Source organism: Poecilia mexicana, unplaced genomic scaffold (genome assembly GCF_051168715.1).
Source record: "Poecilia mexicana isolate PSO_F unplaced genomic scaffold, ASM5116871v1 scaffold_12, whole genome shotgun sequence".
Taxonomy (NCBI): Eukaryota; Metazoa; Chordata; class Actinopteri; order Cyprinodontiformes; family Poeciliidae; genus Poecilia; species Poecilia mexicana.
Genome location: NW_028263381.1, coordinates 28041584 through 28060333, shown reverse-complemented (window position 1 = coordinate 28060333; position 18750 = coordinate 28041584). Strand labels below are relative to the sequence as shown.

The 18750-nt window shown below is 39.1% G+C and overlaps 1 protein-coding gene across 1 annotated transcript in view; it reads left to right on the top strand.

Moving 5' to 3' along the window:
- Positions 1 to 18750, top strand: part of sema3g (semaphorin 3G) — a 63428-nt gene that overhangs the window by 39281 nt on the left and 5397 nt on the right. The window contains exons 5-14 of the mRNA XM_015008042.2: positions 5933 to 6023; positions 9221 to 9337; positions 9518 to 9660; positions 11664 to 11778; positions 11961 to 12030; positions 12726 to 12870; positions 16634 to 16865; positions 17392 to 17483; positions 17719 to 17760; positions 17858 to 18083. Of these exons, the coding sequence (XP_014863528.2) occupies positions 5933 to 6023; positions 9221 to 9337; positions 9518 to 9660; positions 11664 to 11778; positions 11961 to 12030; positions 12726 to 12870; positions 16634 to 16865; positions 17392 to 17483; positions 17719 to 17760; positions 17858 to 18083 (1273 nt within the window). The remainder of the gene's footprint in view (positions 1 to 5932; positions 6024 to 9220; positions 9338 to 9517; positions 9661 to 11663; positions 11779 to 11960; positions 12031 to 12725; positions 12871 to 16633; positions 16866 to 17391; positions 17484 to 17718; positions 17761 to 17857; positions 18084 to 18750) is intronic.

Genomic DNA, 18750 nt, shown 5'->3' with positions numbered 1-18750 from the left:
CATTTTTGCAACAAACAATAGCTGTCAAGAGTTAGGAAATATACTGTAAATGTTTGCATACTCAGAATTCCTGAAATTGAAGCTCAGTGTTTCCTTGTAACAAACTCTTTCTCAGCTCAAATTCTGAAGGGAAAAATGCAAGCAGCATCTCTAAAAGTTGTTTCTAACATTGTTGAAGCCGATTAAAGACTAATGTAAATTGAAGCCTTGATGGCTGCAGCGAGGAAAATCCCACCATGCAGCGTCTACTCTACTGCACCACGACAATCTCTTATTTTTTTCTCTGATCCTAAACTAAAACCTGGATGGGTTGTCCTCCCTTTAATGTTTTGCTGTAGCTGCTTCTGGATTTGGTCTTCAATATTTGTGGCGCTGATCTTTGTTTGATTGAGTTTAATGTCTAAAGGTGAAAGCCACCACAAGAGTCAGTCCAAGAGTTTGTCTACAGTCATTCTTTAGTGAATGGTTTATTTTTAGTGGTAAAAAAGAAACCATTGGGGTCTGTGTTGATGGACTTTGTGGCTGCCCCCATTGTTCTTGGATGTTGCGCCTGGTAAATTTGTGCTTTAGTGAGACTTCATCTTATAAAAAATATCTCAAGTTTGTTCAAGACTTGCTTTGAAATGGTTCAGGGATCAAATGTGTCATGGATAAAAAATATCAAAGTTCAGAAGAGGTGCATCTTTATCCTAACGGAAACGTTTAGATTTTTCCAAATTCATATTTATACAGCCATGTTATTCTCTGTACCTCATTGTTTCTACACCCGTTTGCCCTTTCTTGTCACAGTGTCATAAACACACTGAGCAGAAGTGGAACGCCACATCTTTTCGGTGCACATAGAGACTTGTTCAGATGGGCCATATTGGGTTCAGGTCTGTAGTGGTTGAGTCTTCATGGGCCAGTCGAAGTAAGAACAAAAGATGATTTGACTCCGGAGTAACTTAACCCAGGGGACTTTGTAGTGGCACAAAGTTGAGTAAATGAACAGATGAGAAGCTGCTGTGGGGGATAAAGGGAGTAAAGCAGAGAGGGAATGAATGGAGAGGGTAAACCTGGAAAGAGAGAAAATCAGCAGAACTTAGCATCAGAATTAGCATAAATGGCTGCACAACGAACCAGGATTCACTGAGCTGAATTCAAAGTCCAGCAGATTGCGATAGTCAAACTTCTCCTGGGAGGTTTTCTCTCTTTTAGCACTCAAACATCTGGGCTGCATGCACATGTGTGAACAGAGTCCTGGTGGACCTTAATGGACAGACATGAATCGACGGAAGAGCAGAGTGGAGAGCGGCATCTGAATTTGACTTTAGCAGAGAGTTAACGTAACTAAAAAGTGTTAGATTTGGATGGCTGGAAGATATTTTGTAAGGTAGAGATTAGGGAATGAGCAAAGCAGAGGTTTTACTTAAAATGAAACTAATGCAGCTTTCTGGATTATGAGTGGCAAAGCACGGTATAAGTTCAGTCCATTTACCATTTACTGTCTGCTGTGACTTTTCTCAGTTTTACTGTGGGGTTCTGCAGTATTGTGTTGTATTATGCTTGGCAGAACCGAGTATAAAGAGCTCTGAATGTTTCCTTCTCTGTATCACAGAACTTGTGTGTATTTGTTTTGACAGAGAGTGGCCCGAGTGACTCTGACACACTAATGAGCCGCTCGATTCCCGTGGAACATGACGAGAAAACACATTCAGACACAGACATTCACACGCAGCGACGCTTAGAAAACTTGACTCTTGCTCATCTGGGATGAGCTAATGAGCAGTGTAAAAACATACAAAAGACCCAGACACAGCCATCACACACACACGTGCACTTGTACACGCTTACCAGAAAACCAGATGGGAAGACAAGATATTTTTTCCATAATAATAATTTAAAAAAAATATTTGAATCCTCAATAAAGAACCAGAATGACTAATAAGATTATGATGACAAAATACAAACCTTTTCTTGATATTTTTTTTCACTAATAATGCATTTTGTGTGGATTTTATGTAAAAGACTAAAGAAGTAATGCATAATTGTGAAATGAAAAGTAAACATTTAATGGTTTTCAAATGTTCTTCCAATAAAAATCTAAAAAGTGTGGTGAAAATTTGCATTCAGTCTTCCTGAGCTAATATTTTTGCAGAACCTGCTTTCGTTGCAAAACGGCTTTAAATCATCCTGCTTTACTAGCAATTTTGGAGCTCAGATTCGTATGTGGATTTAGGTCTGGACCCGGACGCTTCTGCAAGGCGCTGCAAGTTCAGAGATTAATCAGTGTGAGCTTGTGTTTCAGCGACGTGTGTGGCTCTGCATATTCACTTCACTACCTGTAAAAGTCGTTCAAACCTCTTGACGAGCACTTAAAAAGCTATACATGTCTCAAATAAAAAAAAAAAAAAAGTTAAACATCCTGAGACTGCCAGGAAATGTTCCTGCGCCGGACCACTTTGACTCGTTCATGCTCCTCAACACGTACTGCTGTGCTGCACGAGTGTGCATGTGTGTGTGTGTGTATTGCTGCACGTCTAAAACTAAATGGGTTTTGCTCGTATTGTTCGCCGATTCTGACAGGCGTTTTTTTTTTAAGCAGCTGACTTCAATGTCATCATCTCCCCTGTGATCCCTGCTCAGCGAAGGACTCGCCCACCGTGTAACAATGCTCTATTGTTTATGAGAGGAACATGGACTCAGAAACAGAGTTCACGGCCAGGGCACTTTAATTTGTCACATGGGTTTGTATCAAAGTCAGAGTTTTATAGTTGCTCCTGTCACCTTCCATTCCTACTTTTCTCCTGGAAGCAGGCTGCGTTTGATCGCACCGAGACGTTTCTGGTACAGACGGCCTGGTGCTCAGGTGGCATTGAAGTGGAGGAAGAAAGACTGGAGACAAAAGGGCTTTTATCCAAAGCGACCCTTTCTTGACCTAAAAAGTCTGAGGATGTGGACTGAGTTCATTAAGTCACTTTGAACCACCAGTGAGTTAAGTCAAAAAGACCCCGTCTCCCCCCCCTCACCACTTCAGCATTTTATTAAGTTTTTTTTTTTTTTTTTTTCATTTCCGCAGTCAGAACAAAAGATGTGGGCAGATTTATTTTCACTCAAAGACTAGTACAGATCCTGTTCAGGATAAAGAGTAAGTGTTGGTCCTAATGAGGTGTAATGGGAAGGTGACGCCGGACAGACACAAACACACTGGACTTTGCACCTGTCCCTGTTGCGGATGCATTCATTGAGGTTTCCCTTTCTGCCCCTTTCATCGTGCGCTGATTTGCTGAACTTTGTGCCACATAATTCACCGCAGTGGGCAGCATGAGTTACGGCTCTGAAATTAAAAACCCCGTTGAGGTTTTGCATCTGTTAGCTGCTGTGAGGTGGGGCCATCGGGACGCAGGAAGGAGTATTTTTGCAAAATGTTGCATCTGAATTTATTTGGAATACCAGAACACAATGTTTTAACCATGTAGAGCTATAACCAGAAAAAACAAAAGGATAAATTAATAAAACAAAAACAGCCAACACTCCCCAGGTCTTTGTGTTTTGTTCTGCTTTTATTAATAAACTTAAGCTTTTGTTGCTAGCATCTGCCTAAATTTTCTAAGCATTGCTTAAGGAGGCACTGATGGATCATTTATGTTTAAAAACAAATCAGTTTAGATTTAATATCAACATGAATATTATGTTCATGATGCATCCAGGACTGAAAGATCACACATATAGTAAAACCAAGAGCTGAATAGACAAGTTTGAATTCAACACAGGCTTTCCATCCATGTAGTTTCAAAATGATACATAAAGTCTCAATTATAGATACAGATTCATGTCCATGCAAATCAATGAATAACAAGCTTCTGGTATTAGTACCACTGGTTATTTCACCACTTTTCTTGGTAGAAATGGTAGAGCTCTTAAAAGTTCTTTAACTTATGAAAAGAAATAAAGTCTCTATAGTAAAATACCATTGCATTGTTTATTAATTTGTGTTTTTACTTTTAGCAAAAGAACAGAGTTCAGATCTCTGCTATTCTGTAATGTTGGCCTTTTTTAAAGTAGTTTTAATGTTTGTTTGGGATCAGTGCCTTGTTCGAAAGCCCAGCTGGAGCCAAGTTTCAGACATCTCACTGTGAAAGGAAATAAAACTTGTTCCTTGGAAAAAATCCAGGAATGATCAAAATGCTGCTGCTGCCAAGCTTCTCGTGCTGAAACACCAGTGTCACAACCCACATGTGACTGAAAAACATTTCCCACAGAGAGAGAAAGATCGCCCTTTCCACAGACTTTCAAGCAAGACTGTCATTTGTAGCTGCCCACGTGGAAAAGACACTTTTTCTGATCAGACAATATAAACATTGAGCTAATTGGCCACAATGACAAGATAAACTTCAAACCTAAGACACAACTGTCAAATATTGTGGTGATAATATCGTGCTGAGGATGTTTTGATGCTACAGCTGGTGACGCACACAAAATGGGCAGAAAATAATTAGGGTGGGGTTCCTTCAAATTGTTCAACTTGACACAAATCAACAGATTGTTCAAGCTTGGACACCACAACATCCGTGTGAAAATGCATGGTCTGTGGTTTAAAATGGCTTTTTGCCTGCAAAACCAATGAATTTAAGTGAGATCTGCCTTTTCTGCCAATCTCTGTTGTTCCAGAACCACGTTAATGTCTTCTGGTGATGACCCTAACCCAAATATAAGGTTAATGTATTTGGTATGTGAAGTAAAGAACATGAGTTAATTAGAGTGGACTCAATTAACCTTTTTTTATGATCTGGGCCGAATTGTGTTTCTTAAATACTTTTCTGGAACAGGTAGTCAGCTTCATGCTTATTTGGCCCGTGTTGTAACAAGAAACAAGTGGTAAACTACCAGCTGTTAAGGTCTGTTTTTGTACGACTCTGTGGTAATTTGATCCGCTTTTTGGTGGACTGCTTTTATTATTTCTAAAAGAAAAATGTTTTTGTCAATTTGCTCAATTTTAGGATCTCACCTAAAGAAGTTCATTTTCCTTCTGCACATTTTGAAAGGCCAGATTTAAAATGCGTCTTTAGATATTTTATTTCAAAATGTACATTCTATATTTGTTGAAAACTACTCTACATGATTGATAATGGAATATTTTCTGTTGTAAACAAAAACTAATTAGTTACCTTGCCAGCATAGCATAGCAGAAACTGACGATTTTGCCTCATTGTCTGTTTTTCGGTTTGCAGGAATAGATTTTACCAGCGTTAAAGCATAACAATGAAATCTGCAACTGTCAACAAATGTGTTACTGTTGCTAAAGTTCAAAATTTAACAGCAGATTTCATTTGATTGCAGTATTTTCTTTTATTACCCAGCTGGCTCCTCTGCAGCCAGGTCTCCCAGGACTGATCTGCACTGGGAACTGAGTGGGAAATTTGTCTGAACTCTGGCAGCTCCGCTAATCCTAAATTTCCTCTTATCTCAGACGGCCCCTTCGTTCTCAGACAGGCGAGAGTTCGATGAAAGGACGACTAAACGTGAAAAACTGTGTGAAACTGCAAAACGTCCCAGTTGGACGAAACTGAACGTTGAGACAAAGACGAAGAATCTCTCCTCCCCCGCAATAAAATTACAGTAACGTCTTAAAAATAAAAAATAAAAAGAATATGTTTTGTCTGCTTTGTACCTGCTGAACTTTTGCTTCACAAGATAATCAGTTTCAGGTGGTGCAACGGGCTGACCTTGTTTGTAGATGGTCAATAAAAAAAGGATTTTCCACTTGGAAGAGCTGGTGAGGAATATATGATTCAGTTAATATTTCAACTCTGTAATCTGACTCTTGTGAAGCAAATCTATATTTCTCATGCGTTTCTGGAGCTGTGATAAATATCAGCTTGATAGAGTTCTCCTCGGGGCCCACCTGCTGGACTTAATTTACACATTTGTAACTGTGCCTTTTCTTCCCCAGCACGTGTTCACCACAAACCCACTGAATGTGGAGAGCGGACGAGGAAAGGTTCCACACGACCCCAGCTTCCCCTTTACAAGCACCTTCAGCGGTATGTCACAGTTCACTTTCCATATGTGTTTATCACTTTAATATTTTGTTTGTGGAACTAATAGTGGAATGTTAACTGTGTGTGTGTGTGTGTGTGTGTGTGTGTGTGTGTGTGTGTGTGTGTGTGTGTAGACCATATGGGGTGTAATATCTGACTCTGGTTTATTGAGATGCAAACTGATGCAACCGTAACTGTGAGTCCAGTCCAACCCGTTATAAATAAATAACTCTTGTTCATATTTCAGCACATAAATAGTCTGAACTAAAAGGCAGCCTTTAATAACAGACAGATGATGATATAATTGGTCAGCATATTGACTTGACGTAACTTTTGCAGTCTGGGCCTGACCTGATGATCTGCACCTGTTCTCTTTACTCAAGCTAGCTGTACTTTAGTTTGGATCTGTTCTCATTCACATCATTTCCATGATGTAGCTGTTGGAAAGCAAACAGGGTTTCGGGATTTAGACATGTGACATTGATACGTTTTCCACTGCAGCAACCGCTAAATTCAAGTTCAACTCAAAAATACTTTATTGACCCCAAAGGGAAATTAAATACGCAACATGAATGGCATTCAAACAGCAGAACACGCTGCTTGAATAGTGTTTAAGTGGTGTGTCAGGTGACATCTGTTTGGAGATGTCACCTGAAAACAATCTTCACTCAACTGAACTACGGATCAACTTATTTCAGCCTGTTTGTTTGCAAACCTTCACTCCTTCTCTTGCTAATGAACAGCAGGAACTATTACAGACTAAATCATTTAGACTTAAAACCTCTTTTTATATAGTTTCACATTTAAAGGAAAGTGGATGGTGCTATAGGTAAGCTTAAAGTGAGTGGTTAGGCAAATAGTTGATTTCTATCATCCTGCAACAAAACTAGGTTTTGTATATGCTGCAAAACCTACTGAACTCAGGATGGTTCTGGAATGACAACTTTTTGACTTTATTAGGCATCATATTAAGTTCTTCCTGTGTCGGAAACCAGAAAACGCAACTTCCAAGTACAAGTCATTTGCACCATTATGTCCTGCATTTGTCATATCTCTAAATGGCTACCTGTAAGATTTGTTCCATATAAGGACAGAAATGTACACCTACAATAAAACTAGTTTGTGTTGCAGGTGCTTTGTCATATCAACAAGACAAAACCTTATTAAAAGCAAACCTTTCTTGGCTTTAACATGTGGTGAAACGTACACATTTTGAAAATATTCCCGCTAGAATAAACAATTCTGGGTGTTTCTCTTGAAATGTCATTAAGTATTTATTGCACCTTGTGAAGGAACATTGATTTATGCCAGTGACAGATGATCCTGGGATCTTTTTAGGGTGGAGGCCTGCATAGTGTGTGTGTGTGTGTGTGTGTGTGCGTGTGTGTGCGTGTGTGTGTGTGTGTGTCTGCATACATCTGCACAGCTGGGTGATTCCAGCATCAGAAATCATCCAGCAGTGCTTTGTGTTTGGCAGGAGAATGTTAAAGCCAGAGCCAAATATTTGGCAGTTTAGACCCCAGATATCATGTACAGTGGCCACATGGGCACACAAATTTTCAAGCTCACTGCAGAAATAGTGGGAGATTTAAAGTGGGAACATTTGATAATGTGAACTATAAATGCAGGGTGAAGACGGTGATGTTTTCAGATTACTCAAAAAGGGACGCAGTGGATTATTTTTTTCCCCCTCCTAGCAAAGTTGTGTCCAATAAAATTAATTTCTTGTTCCATATTTCTTATCTCGGAAAATTGATTTCTTTAAGATTTTCAACAACTGCAATCAGTGCCTCTAATAACTAAAATTGCTTGCATTGCTTCAAAGTACAATTCTTTCAACTATTTATCTTTCTCTGATAACATAGCTAAACTGCGCTAAACTCATTTGTATCAGTTATCAGCTGATACATTTCTTGATCCTTCCTCAAAAGAAACAATGTTGTATGTTCAGCACTAATTAGTTTGTCTATCTTTCTATATTTGCTCATGAGATAACATCACAGAACAAAGCTATGTGAAGACATTGTATTTGTCTCTGTGATTTTAAGAATGGGTGTGTTTGTGATAGCATTAGTACTGCCAAAGAAAATTTTTTTTTTCTTCACCATGTTGTACAAAAGCAATCTGTGGGCCAGATTCAGTTTCAACATTATCCGGGGAAGAAAAAAAAAAAACATTAAAAACAGCTGAGATTTCCGAACAGATGGAGTTCTTGAGAAAAACTCTGTGATGATGATTCAATATCAAAAAAGTGGATTTTTTTCTCTCTCTCTTTTTTTATTTTTATTTTTTTTACAATTTAGGAAGAAGATTTGCTAATGACATAATTATTTAATGTGTTTATGTTCACAGGTCAGAGACAGAGTTGTACACAGACTTGCTCAAATAATTGCTCTCATATTTTCAGTCAATTGTGTTCAAGCTTGTGGCTAAACTAAAAGTTCTTTTATTAATCTCGAGGAACATGAGAACAGCTGTGACAGGAAAAAAACGGAGAGAACAAGGCCACTGAGTACAGCTTAAAGCTGCTGAAGAGCGATGACGGACCCGAGTAAGACAAACTACAACATTAATTCATAAAACGATACAATACGACAGTACAGTGAAGTTCCTCTGTCGTGAATCCAGTGTGCCTTAATTTCACCGCAGCAGAAGATGAAAATATGTAATCGAAAAACACATTTTGGTGATGTTCACCCTTGCCTTTGTAATTCTTGCTACTGTTCTGACCTGCATTGTCACACTGATGTGCAAAGGTCTGCAACTGCATGTTTCTTTGAGTGACTGTAACCTCAATAGCCTACTTTATATTGGCCAGGAATGTTTTTTAAAAAATGCAAGTCTACGTTTTCCCACATTATCCATCTCTTTTCCTCTGTCGTTTACTTCCAAGCACCTCACCCATGTTTACTTGACGTTTGGCTTCTCATTGGAAGGAGAGATGTTGTTTTTGTTGCTAAGGAAGTAGGTCCTGCATCAGACGTGTTTATTTGTCAGGGCTCAAAACCCTCTGGAGGTGTTGTGACTGTCTGTGCAGTCAACACGTCCTGGTTGACTGCACCGGGCACAATCTTCCCGTCATCCGTGATTTGATTCATATCAAAACTGTTATTGGTTTTGGTTTTCAGACACAAAGAAATGAAATTGGCTGTTAAAATGTTTTTCTTTCTCTCTCCACCTCTGACTCCGCCTGCCTGCAGGTGGTGAGTTATACACAGGACTGACCGCAGATTTTCTTGGAAGAGACTCCGTGATCTTCAGGAGCATGGGAGGTCGCACCACCATGAGAACAGAGACTGACCAGAAGCTTCTTCATGGTAAAAAAAAATGTCACTTATTTATTTTTGAAAACTTGCACCAATGGTCTGATCTAGGAGCAAGATGATGGAAATGTGCCTCTGATACTGAAAGCAGCTAACTGTAGTGATAGACGTCAGTAGAAAATCAGATTAGGATTCTCCTTTTAGGTTTCTCAACCTCCCGTTTACTCCTCCCAGACCCTCGGTTCATCGCTGCCCACGTCATCCCGGATAACGACGACAGGGACGACGACAAAGTGTATTTCTTTTTCACTGAGAAGGCCTCGGAGGGAGGGGACAAGGAGGAGGCCATCCACACACGAGTTGGACGAGTGTGTGTGGTGAGACATCATAATCGCTTCTTACTTTTGAGACAGTAAATGATTATGTTTCCAGCTCCGAGCTTCAGTGGAGCTTTGCTGCGAGTTTGCTTTCTCTTCCAGGAGTTAAGTCCTTCTGGGATTTAGCAGTGAAAACCTCAGCAGAGCTGAAGAGCCAGTGATTAGATCTAAAGACCCAACCACGCTATTTACTTCACAAATAACGTTACAGGACAGGGGATAATGTGCTTAATGCTTAAGTCTTTTTATTATGACACTTGAAAACTTTTGTGTTGAAAGGACAAATTTATCCTAAAGTATTTACATTTCCCTACAGGAGTGTGAAAGTGTCATTATATTCAGACTAAGATAAATGTTTTCGTCTCCCAAACTACATGCAGCTGTCAAATTTCCCAACCAGAGACTTGGAACGCATTCCAAGCCCTGCAACATTCTTTCACGCATCGATTTGTCTTACAAAACCATATGTGCCTTGAGGAGTCAAAGCAATATGGCTAAAGTATACATATTGCCATATTTTTTTAATTCACTTATCCACACAGCTGCAGGGCTGAAGAGCGGTATATTGTGTCAGAAGGAAAATATAAAATATATATATTCATAAAATCATAGTTTTAACTTCCTTTGAAGACTTTTATCTCTGCATCTTCCTTTCTTTCCTTTCCTCTTGTAATTTTTATTTTTGGGATGACAGCACAGTAAATTAATTTAAGCTTTAAACAGAAGAGCATCCAATATGCAGCTTTATTACAGAGCTTCTGCAGTAGGTACATCTACCTGGACGTAGGTACAATAATCAGCAAAAAATGACCAATCGGAATAAAAATCCGTCATTTAAATGCCCCAATCGAAATATTCTGATCAGTTTCAACTTGGTAGGAATGAATTTGTAATCCGAATGAGACGGTGGTGTAAGCAGACTGATGATCCAAACGGCGTGGATGTAAACATGAACACCTGCTGTTATTCTGATTGTGACAAAATGACCTGTAATGCATGTGCGTCAGGGAAATAAAACTGAACACACTACTGGGTTGTTTTTTTCTTATGTTTAGCACAGATAAAAGTTCAAGTTCTACACCTTTCTAGGGACATTTCTACACGTACATCAGTGTTTCTATTGTGAATAAGGCCTGGTGCTTTTAGACGCAAAAACAGCAATTAGCAGTCTGGTTCCGGTTTAAGTTGCATTGTGGGTGTTCAGTCACTTGCCTGTCCTTCTCTCATTATTTTCTGTTTTGTGATGATCAGCCTATGTTTTGCATATTCATGAAGGCATGCGTTGTGCCTCCTAGTCCATTTTCCTGTTTGCACGTTGTTTTTCGACGTGTATGGCGAAAATCAAGTTTCATCTGTTTTTGTATATGCAAACCTTTTGAAGTTCAGGTCGTAGAACCGCTAATTTAGTCATTATCTAAGTCTGAATTGAAGAGCCTCAGAATTACTTGGTCACACGGTTCATCAGTCTGTCTTTTGTTGTTGGTGTCAATGTCTCGTTCGTCTCGAGACAATGTTGCACTCGAGCTGTCCTCTTCGTCACGCACTCCAGCTTCTAGAAACCCGTGGGTGACAGTGCTTGCATTGGGCCCATCATTGTTTAAGACACAGTGTTCAAAGTATGTGAGAAAAGTAGCAGCTTGTAATCTGGAAATTGTTCATTTCTGGATTATTTTCCCTCCATTCCAGCTTTTATCTGTTAAAAAAATGTGCTTAGTTGGTTTGAGGACACAGAATTTGTTTGACTTTTTGTAAAATCTCATTAATCAAACCATGTCCATGATATTGATCAGGATCTCCATCTTTAAAATTGGGGCTCTTCAGACAATAAAACCCCACCTTGCATGCCTCTATGAGGAACCCTGAAATTATAGACGGCGTCAACATGTGTCATTGTTTAATCTAACATGTTGGTCTTTAATTAAAACCAAAAGCATGGATAATGTCTGTTTGGAAATAAATGCCCAGCTGTGTTAATTTGGTTGTTTGTTTGCATTTCCCACCAGAACGATGTTGGAGGACAACGAGTTCTAGTCAATAAGTGGAGCACGTTCATAAAAGCCAGGCTGGTCTGTTCTGTTCCTGGACCTCATGGCATCGACACACACTTCAACCAGCTTGGTGAGAAAAAGGCACAGACAAATAAGAGGCACCAAAACGTTTCATTGACACATTTAGAAACTTTCATTGGAACCTTCATTAACCCCCACCGCTTTCTTAACAAACTGCATATTTAGCTTACTAATCAAAACTCACATTACACATATATATATATATATTTTTTTTTTTCTAATTTGAACCAGAGGATGTTTTCATGCTGCGGACCAAGGATGAGAGAAACCCGGACATCTATGCGATTTTCAGCACTATCAGGTAAACGCATCTGCAGCAAAATGTGTTTGTATCACTCATTTTGTGATTAAAAACACATTTTATCACAAAATGATAAAATTTTGTGATAAATTTTATCATTTAAAATTTTTAAATAACATTTTTTTATCATTTAAAAATGATAAAATGACATTAGGCCACTCAGATGGTGTGGATGAAAACTAAATGTTTTACCCTGATTGTGACTCTTATGTCCAAAGTCGGTCCTCATTTTGCGCTGTCCTGCATGACTTTGATGTTGCCCTGATTCAGCACAGCTGAGTTAAATAAATGGGTCATTAACGAGCCTCTGCAGCACCAGGCGACATGCTGAGGAAGCAGTTCAGCCATTTGAATCAGCTGAGCTGGAGTAAAAACACATCTGAGCTCTGCAGGATGCCTCCCTTTGAGAACTGGAGCAGGACGAAACTGCTATGTGTGATTTAATGTACGAGTCAATAACTCTGTCCAGACCAAGTTGTAGATCATTTTGAACATCTTAAATAAGTATGACTGCCATGACTCGAGTTCAGCTGTTTATAGGTTTGATTTCTCCTTGCATTATGTCAGACTACATATTTTCCATATATCTGTTGGTTTATCGTCTTACCATTATAAACTGGTGTAGATTTGATTTTAGAGTGTAACCACACGACATGATGCAAATAATCTATGTAATTGTTTTTCTCTCTCTACAGTAACGTTTTCCAGGGTTTTGCTGTATGTGTTTACCGCATGGCTGACATCAGAGAAGCTTTCAATGGGCCCTTTGCTCACAAAGAGGGCCCTAACTATCAGTGGGGCCCCTATGAAGGCAGGATGCCTTATCCAAGACCAGGAGTTGTAAGTGACAGATCACCAGCCATAGTTCTTGTAATTAAAGATTTGCTCATATTTAGTCAACTTTACTTTTTGAAGTGTTTATAGTCCTAACTAAAACATATCTACACAACAGTTGACCTGTTTAAAGTGTAAAGAGTTTTGCAACATTAGGGTGCAGCATATCTCTATATCCACGCTTTTATATTTACTTTGATAATTTCGGTAATCTAAATATTTAAAGATTTACGTCTGTAAACTGCGTGTACAAAGGTGCGGATTTAAATTGGTGAGAAACTGCTCAGTTCAATCACTATAAACACTGAGATGTTTTGTTTGATAATCAAGAGGAAAGTTGGAACTCGTTTTAAAGCAAAGCAGTGATCCAACAAACTGAAAGCACCTCGATGCCCATAAATCCGAGTTAAAAGCTTGTAAAAGCCATTCCAAGTTTCAGGTTCAAAGGTTGTTTGTGCATAGAACATTGGTTGTATTGGAAAAGCATTTGTGCATATTAATGCATTGAGTTTTATACAGCAGAGATTGTCCTGTGTTTTTCTAATTCGTTAAACATTTTTACTGCATTATTATTAGTTTCCGATGCAAGACAGAATCAGCTGTAAGACTTTTGTAGATGCAAAACTATGAGAGATGAACATGGTTATTGTGTAGTGCAGAGAGTCTGGAGTTTGATGTTTGTGTCACTAATTATGGAAAAAGAAAGATTGAAAACTGAGTGTTAATGTTTGCTTCATTAAACAAACATTCAAATCAAATCAGATTTTATTTGTAGAGCACATTTCAGCAACAAGGCGTTTTAAAGTGCTTCACATCACAGAAATACAAAGTCATATAACACACAGTCAACAATTGAAACATGACATTTTGCTGTTGCTACACATCAGGTATTGTTGATCACTGTTTCATTAATTATGATTCAAAAGCAACTCTTAACAGGTTGGTTTTAGTCTAGATTTAAAGACACTCAGTGTTTCGGTTGTTTTGCAGGTTTTTTTCCAGACTCGGATTAAAAATCTGAATTCCTGAAATTTAGACATTTTTAAAATTCAGTTATTTATATCTTTCATCTGTTACATCACAACATACATTTTAGTCAATCTTCGACTGTCAGTAAGTCCACAGATAAATACACACATGCAGTGTTTCACTACATTTGGCTTCTAAACTTTCAGATTAGGGTTTTGAATACAATCTTTGTATCTTAAACTAGACAACAACAAAGCATCGACCGTCATAAATAGTTAAATAACCTCCTCCAGTTTTTCCTTGTGAAATGTTAAACAAATCTAAGTTGGTTCAGGTAGCCTGCCTATTCAAATATCCGCTTTAAGCTTCACCACCACTGGTGCAACTAAATGCTGACAGATTTTGATGAATCTACAGTCGTGTGCAAGTTACACAAAGCTGTTTTTCAGTTGCGCGTAAGTAGCCTAAAACTCCAGGAACAGTTTATTAGGTCCACAGTTTGCACAAAAACTAAGGGAGAAAAATATTTTGGGATGGAAAGGGGTATAAAAATCATTATATATGAGGTGAGGAAAGTTTCCATATTGCTAAAGTAAACTACTGTAAGTGGAAGTGCAGCTGTTGTGACTGTACACGGCACAGACCCCCTATCCTGGATTACATCCTGACTCTGGGTGGAGGGCTCAACCACATCGCTGTAACTCAGCCTTGTTACACACGCAAACACACACACATGTACGCAGGGCATGCGTACTTAAAGCGATGTCGCATGGGCTATTCTGCTCCATTACCTGAGTGAATGAGAGAGCATGGAGGAGGAAGATGAATAATGTGAGAACGGAGGAGACACCTCTGTGGTTTCCCTCCGCCGACTCCCTGATTAACAGGAATGTCTTGGCTTCAAATGAAGAGGAAAAACATGAAGGAAGACATTGAAAGAAAAAAAACCAGTAAATCAGAGTAAAATAGTGAGGAGGCGCAGGAGGTAGAAAGAGATTTGTTGTTTCTTATCCAAGGTTTGACGTCTTTCAAACCTGGATTTCAAATATTTATCTAACATTTTAAATCAATCTTAAACATCTTAACCATATTAAAATGTGCAACTCTTATTTCTGAGGCTTATGAAAAGCAGAAGATAGATTTTATGCCCCTCCTAAAAATGTAAATTCCAGCGCAGTTAAGGGCATTTTTCCTCCTGAGACATTTACATCTGCTTTTTAGCTTATAGCACATTGTTTAAATATGCATCAGAGCTCATCCGTTAGTTGACAATATGCTGGGATAGATTTTACTGCACACCTGCCACCTGCTAGAGCTTTACATGTAGAAACATCTTAACCATAAACTGTAATCTGCTTCCCCCAAAGTCCTTCGTTGTCGTGACCTGAATCTATGTAGAGCTGTCGGGTTTGATGGGCGATTCACTAAGCCTGGAAATCAATTTCTGACATCAAAATCAAATTTAAGGATTTATTGAAAATCAACAATGCTCCCAGGCTGTCACTTATAAGGATTTGGATTCAGACAGCACTATTTCTGACTTATAAACCAAATTTCCAAAACACCAGTCTCACTCTCATTTGTCCAGATGTCACTCACAAGACAAAATATTGTCTCACTGTGGAGTGGACTTGTGCTGGAGTAAATTTTAAGCTGGAAAATACACATTTAAAAATAATGAGTGCAATTTTCTTATTCTTTTTTCTTTTGGGTCAGATGTGGACCAAAAAATATTATTTTTGGGGAGACAACCCAAAAGTGTTATGGCTGCTTAGCGGCCTGAACTCCAAGCAGCTTATAGAGATCATTTTTCAAGCCTTTTCTCGTCAGATGTGTTTACAAGGCCAGACGGAAGAAATTGGTCTTTTTTCGTTGCATGTTGACATGATTGCATTTTAAGGTGCACAACTCGTCGTAGAGATCCGTGTTGCAGCATTCCTCATGTCCTTTTACATTCAGAACAATCTGATGTGAAACTGACAAACTACTATGATAATAAACCAACTTATTGAAATGACTGTAAAGCTTGACTGAAATACAAAATAATGTGGGAAAGCATCATGCTTTTGGAAAGGTAGTTCTCCTTGAACGAGTGAAATTATGGAAACTTTAGAAAAGACAAATGAGGCATCACTTTTGATGGCTTTTGCCACCTGCAGAATAAATACAGCCAACTATCTGCCAGGATTCCGGTGTTATTACCCTTTAATTCTAAGCATAATGCAAACCAGTTGTCTGGAAGATTAATGAAAATGTAGCAGTGCATGACAAAGGCTTTGGCTGCTCCCATCAGAAATCCAGATCTGCAGTATGAGCGAACCTAGAACTCCAACAGCTTGCGTAAATGCTCACTTTTGGACCGTTTTCAGCCTTCCTGATTATTTCAGTGAAACGCCATCTTTGCCAAATGCTTTGTTCATTAGATTTCCTATCCCTACAGTGGCATAAGCTGGAGCGTCTACAAAGCTCTTGATGCCATAATAGTGGTCATGAACTTTCATCCAGTTTTTCAGTGAAATAAAACTCCTAATGAGGGTTCTTTGAGTCGAATTTAAGACCATAATTAGGCTACAGTTTGTTTGGAAAACACTTACAGTTTGGTGTAAAATGGTGGGAATTTGTAATTGGAGAAGAACATGGTAATCTCTTCCATCTGTTGGTTTTGCTTTGACATGTCCATTTCTTTCTCACTTGCAGCATGCTTTAGCATGCGTCAGCCAGTAAGAGCTGAACAACATGATCACATTTTATCCTCTTCTTGCTCATCATCTGTGTCTCGCCCTTCTTCCCGTCTTGCCAGTGCCCAAGTAAAATCACCAACCAGCCCGGCAAAGAGTTTGGCAGCACAAAGGACTTCCCTGACTCTGTGCTGCAGTTCGCCCGCAGCCACCCTCTGATGTGGCGCCCGGTGCTCCCAGCACTTCGCCAGCCTGTGCTGGTGAAGGCCAACATTCCTTACAAGCTGAAACAAATTGTGGTTGACAGAGTGGAGGCAGAGGACGGGCAGTATGATGTCATGTTTATTGGTACAGGTAGGCTCGAGTGATCGAATGCCTTTTTCAAAATGCAGAACTTGCATATGGTTATTTTTTGCACATTTTTTACGTGTTCAGTTGAGTTATGTTGTGTGTTTAATTTTAAAAGGTTTACTTGTACCTGCATCACACAAGATCAAACATCATTATCATCTCACTATAGATTCTAAAGATTTTTTTGTTTTGCTAAGATCTGATGTTTTTACACGACTTTTTAGTGTTAGAATTTAAGTGGTGATATCAGATGTTGGTGTGAAGAGTCAACTGGCCTGAACTGACTAAAGAGAGAGCGTTGTGCAGAAAGACATGCAATTCAAAAGTTTCTAAGTTAAATTATTATTACTAGCTCCAACAAGGCTTACTTAATGGGAAAACTGTTTCTGTGTTCGATTTGTGTCAGACATGAACGTGAACCTAATCTGCTTGAAAAAATCTGATATTGACCATATATGAGGTAAAACTGTTGGATTTGTTACTCTGTTGTCTGCAGTAACAAATTAATGTATTTCTGTTTTTCTTGAAGACGTTGGAACGGTTTTGAAGGTAATTTCCCTACAAGGTGGAAACAGTCTGGAGGCGGAAGAGGTCACACTGGAGGAGCTACAAGTCTTTAAAGTAAGTTTTACTTCTACGACTATGCAAATGATTCTACGTTTAGATAGTTTGTACCTTACTTTGGTTTGTATTCAAAATACCCAGGTTTCCAAAGGTTTATGCTAAGGTATAATGTCATGTATACTGGATGAAATGTGGGTACAAATACAGGATGGAACCAGCTGTTCATGAGATGCTTTAACATCGTTCCTTTGCTTTCACCAAATTTCATTGCAAATCAATAATGTTTTTTCAGGTACCAATCCCAATCACTTCACTGGATATATCTGTGAAAAGGGTGAGTTGATACATTGATCTCTTACCTCTGTCGCCTTCCAAAAACTGTTCTCATATTGTGTTTCCCCCTTCATTCTTTTTCTCTCGCCTCCGCACAGCAAGCCTTGTATGTGGGCTCTGCAGCAGGTGTGGCGCAGGTGAAGCTGCATCGCTGCGAGACGTATGGGAAAGCCTGTGCTGAGTGCTGCCTTGCCAGAGATCCGTACTGTGCCTGGGATGGATCCTCCTGTGCTCGATTCGTTCCAAACAGCAAACGTCGCTTCCGCAGGCAAGACGTCAAACATGGGAACGCCGTGCTGCAGTGTGTGGATCAGAACGTTGGCGGTAAGTGGGCATTCCCCTTCTGTCCAATGCTTTTGTTATTGGACACAGATGCAGTTCAAACCAAAACTGATTTATTCATAAGTAGTCTTTTAAACGCCCATTGTGTTTCTCCGGGTTTTAATCAAAACAAAAACTTTACAGTGGCCCAACAACACTTCCAAATTGAATCTGTCAGAGAATATCTTGTATTTTTCTCGATTACTATAGAGAAATATCAGAAACAAAGTGCCTGTTTTAATAATATAATTTTAAATCTCCTCTGGTTATGAATAGTTTTGGAAGAACTGGTTAAAATGTGTCTCATCTTAATAATTGTTTTTAAAATGGAACAAGCTGAACTGAAAATGGTAGGTAATTTTAAGATAATTGTAATTAAACACATGTTTGGGCAAAGATAGTTTCTACATCAATGACTAATTCTTACAACAGCCTAGAGGCCACGTTCAATCTATCCACGTGTTGCTTAGGTGGTTCTAAACCAGGGGTGGGCAATCCAGGTCCTGGAGGCCCGGTGTCCTGCAACTCTTATACGTCTCCCTGGCCCAACACATTTGAATCCAACAGCTGAATCACCTCCTAAGTGCAGTCAAGTTCTCCAGAGTCCTACTAATGACCTCGTTATTTGACTAAGGTTTGTTGAAGTAGAGACACATCTAAATGTTGCAGG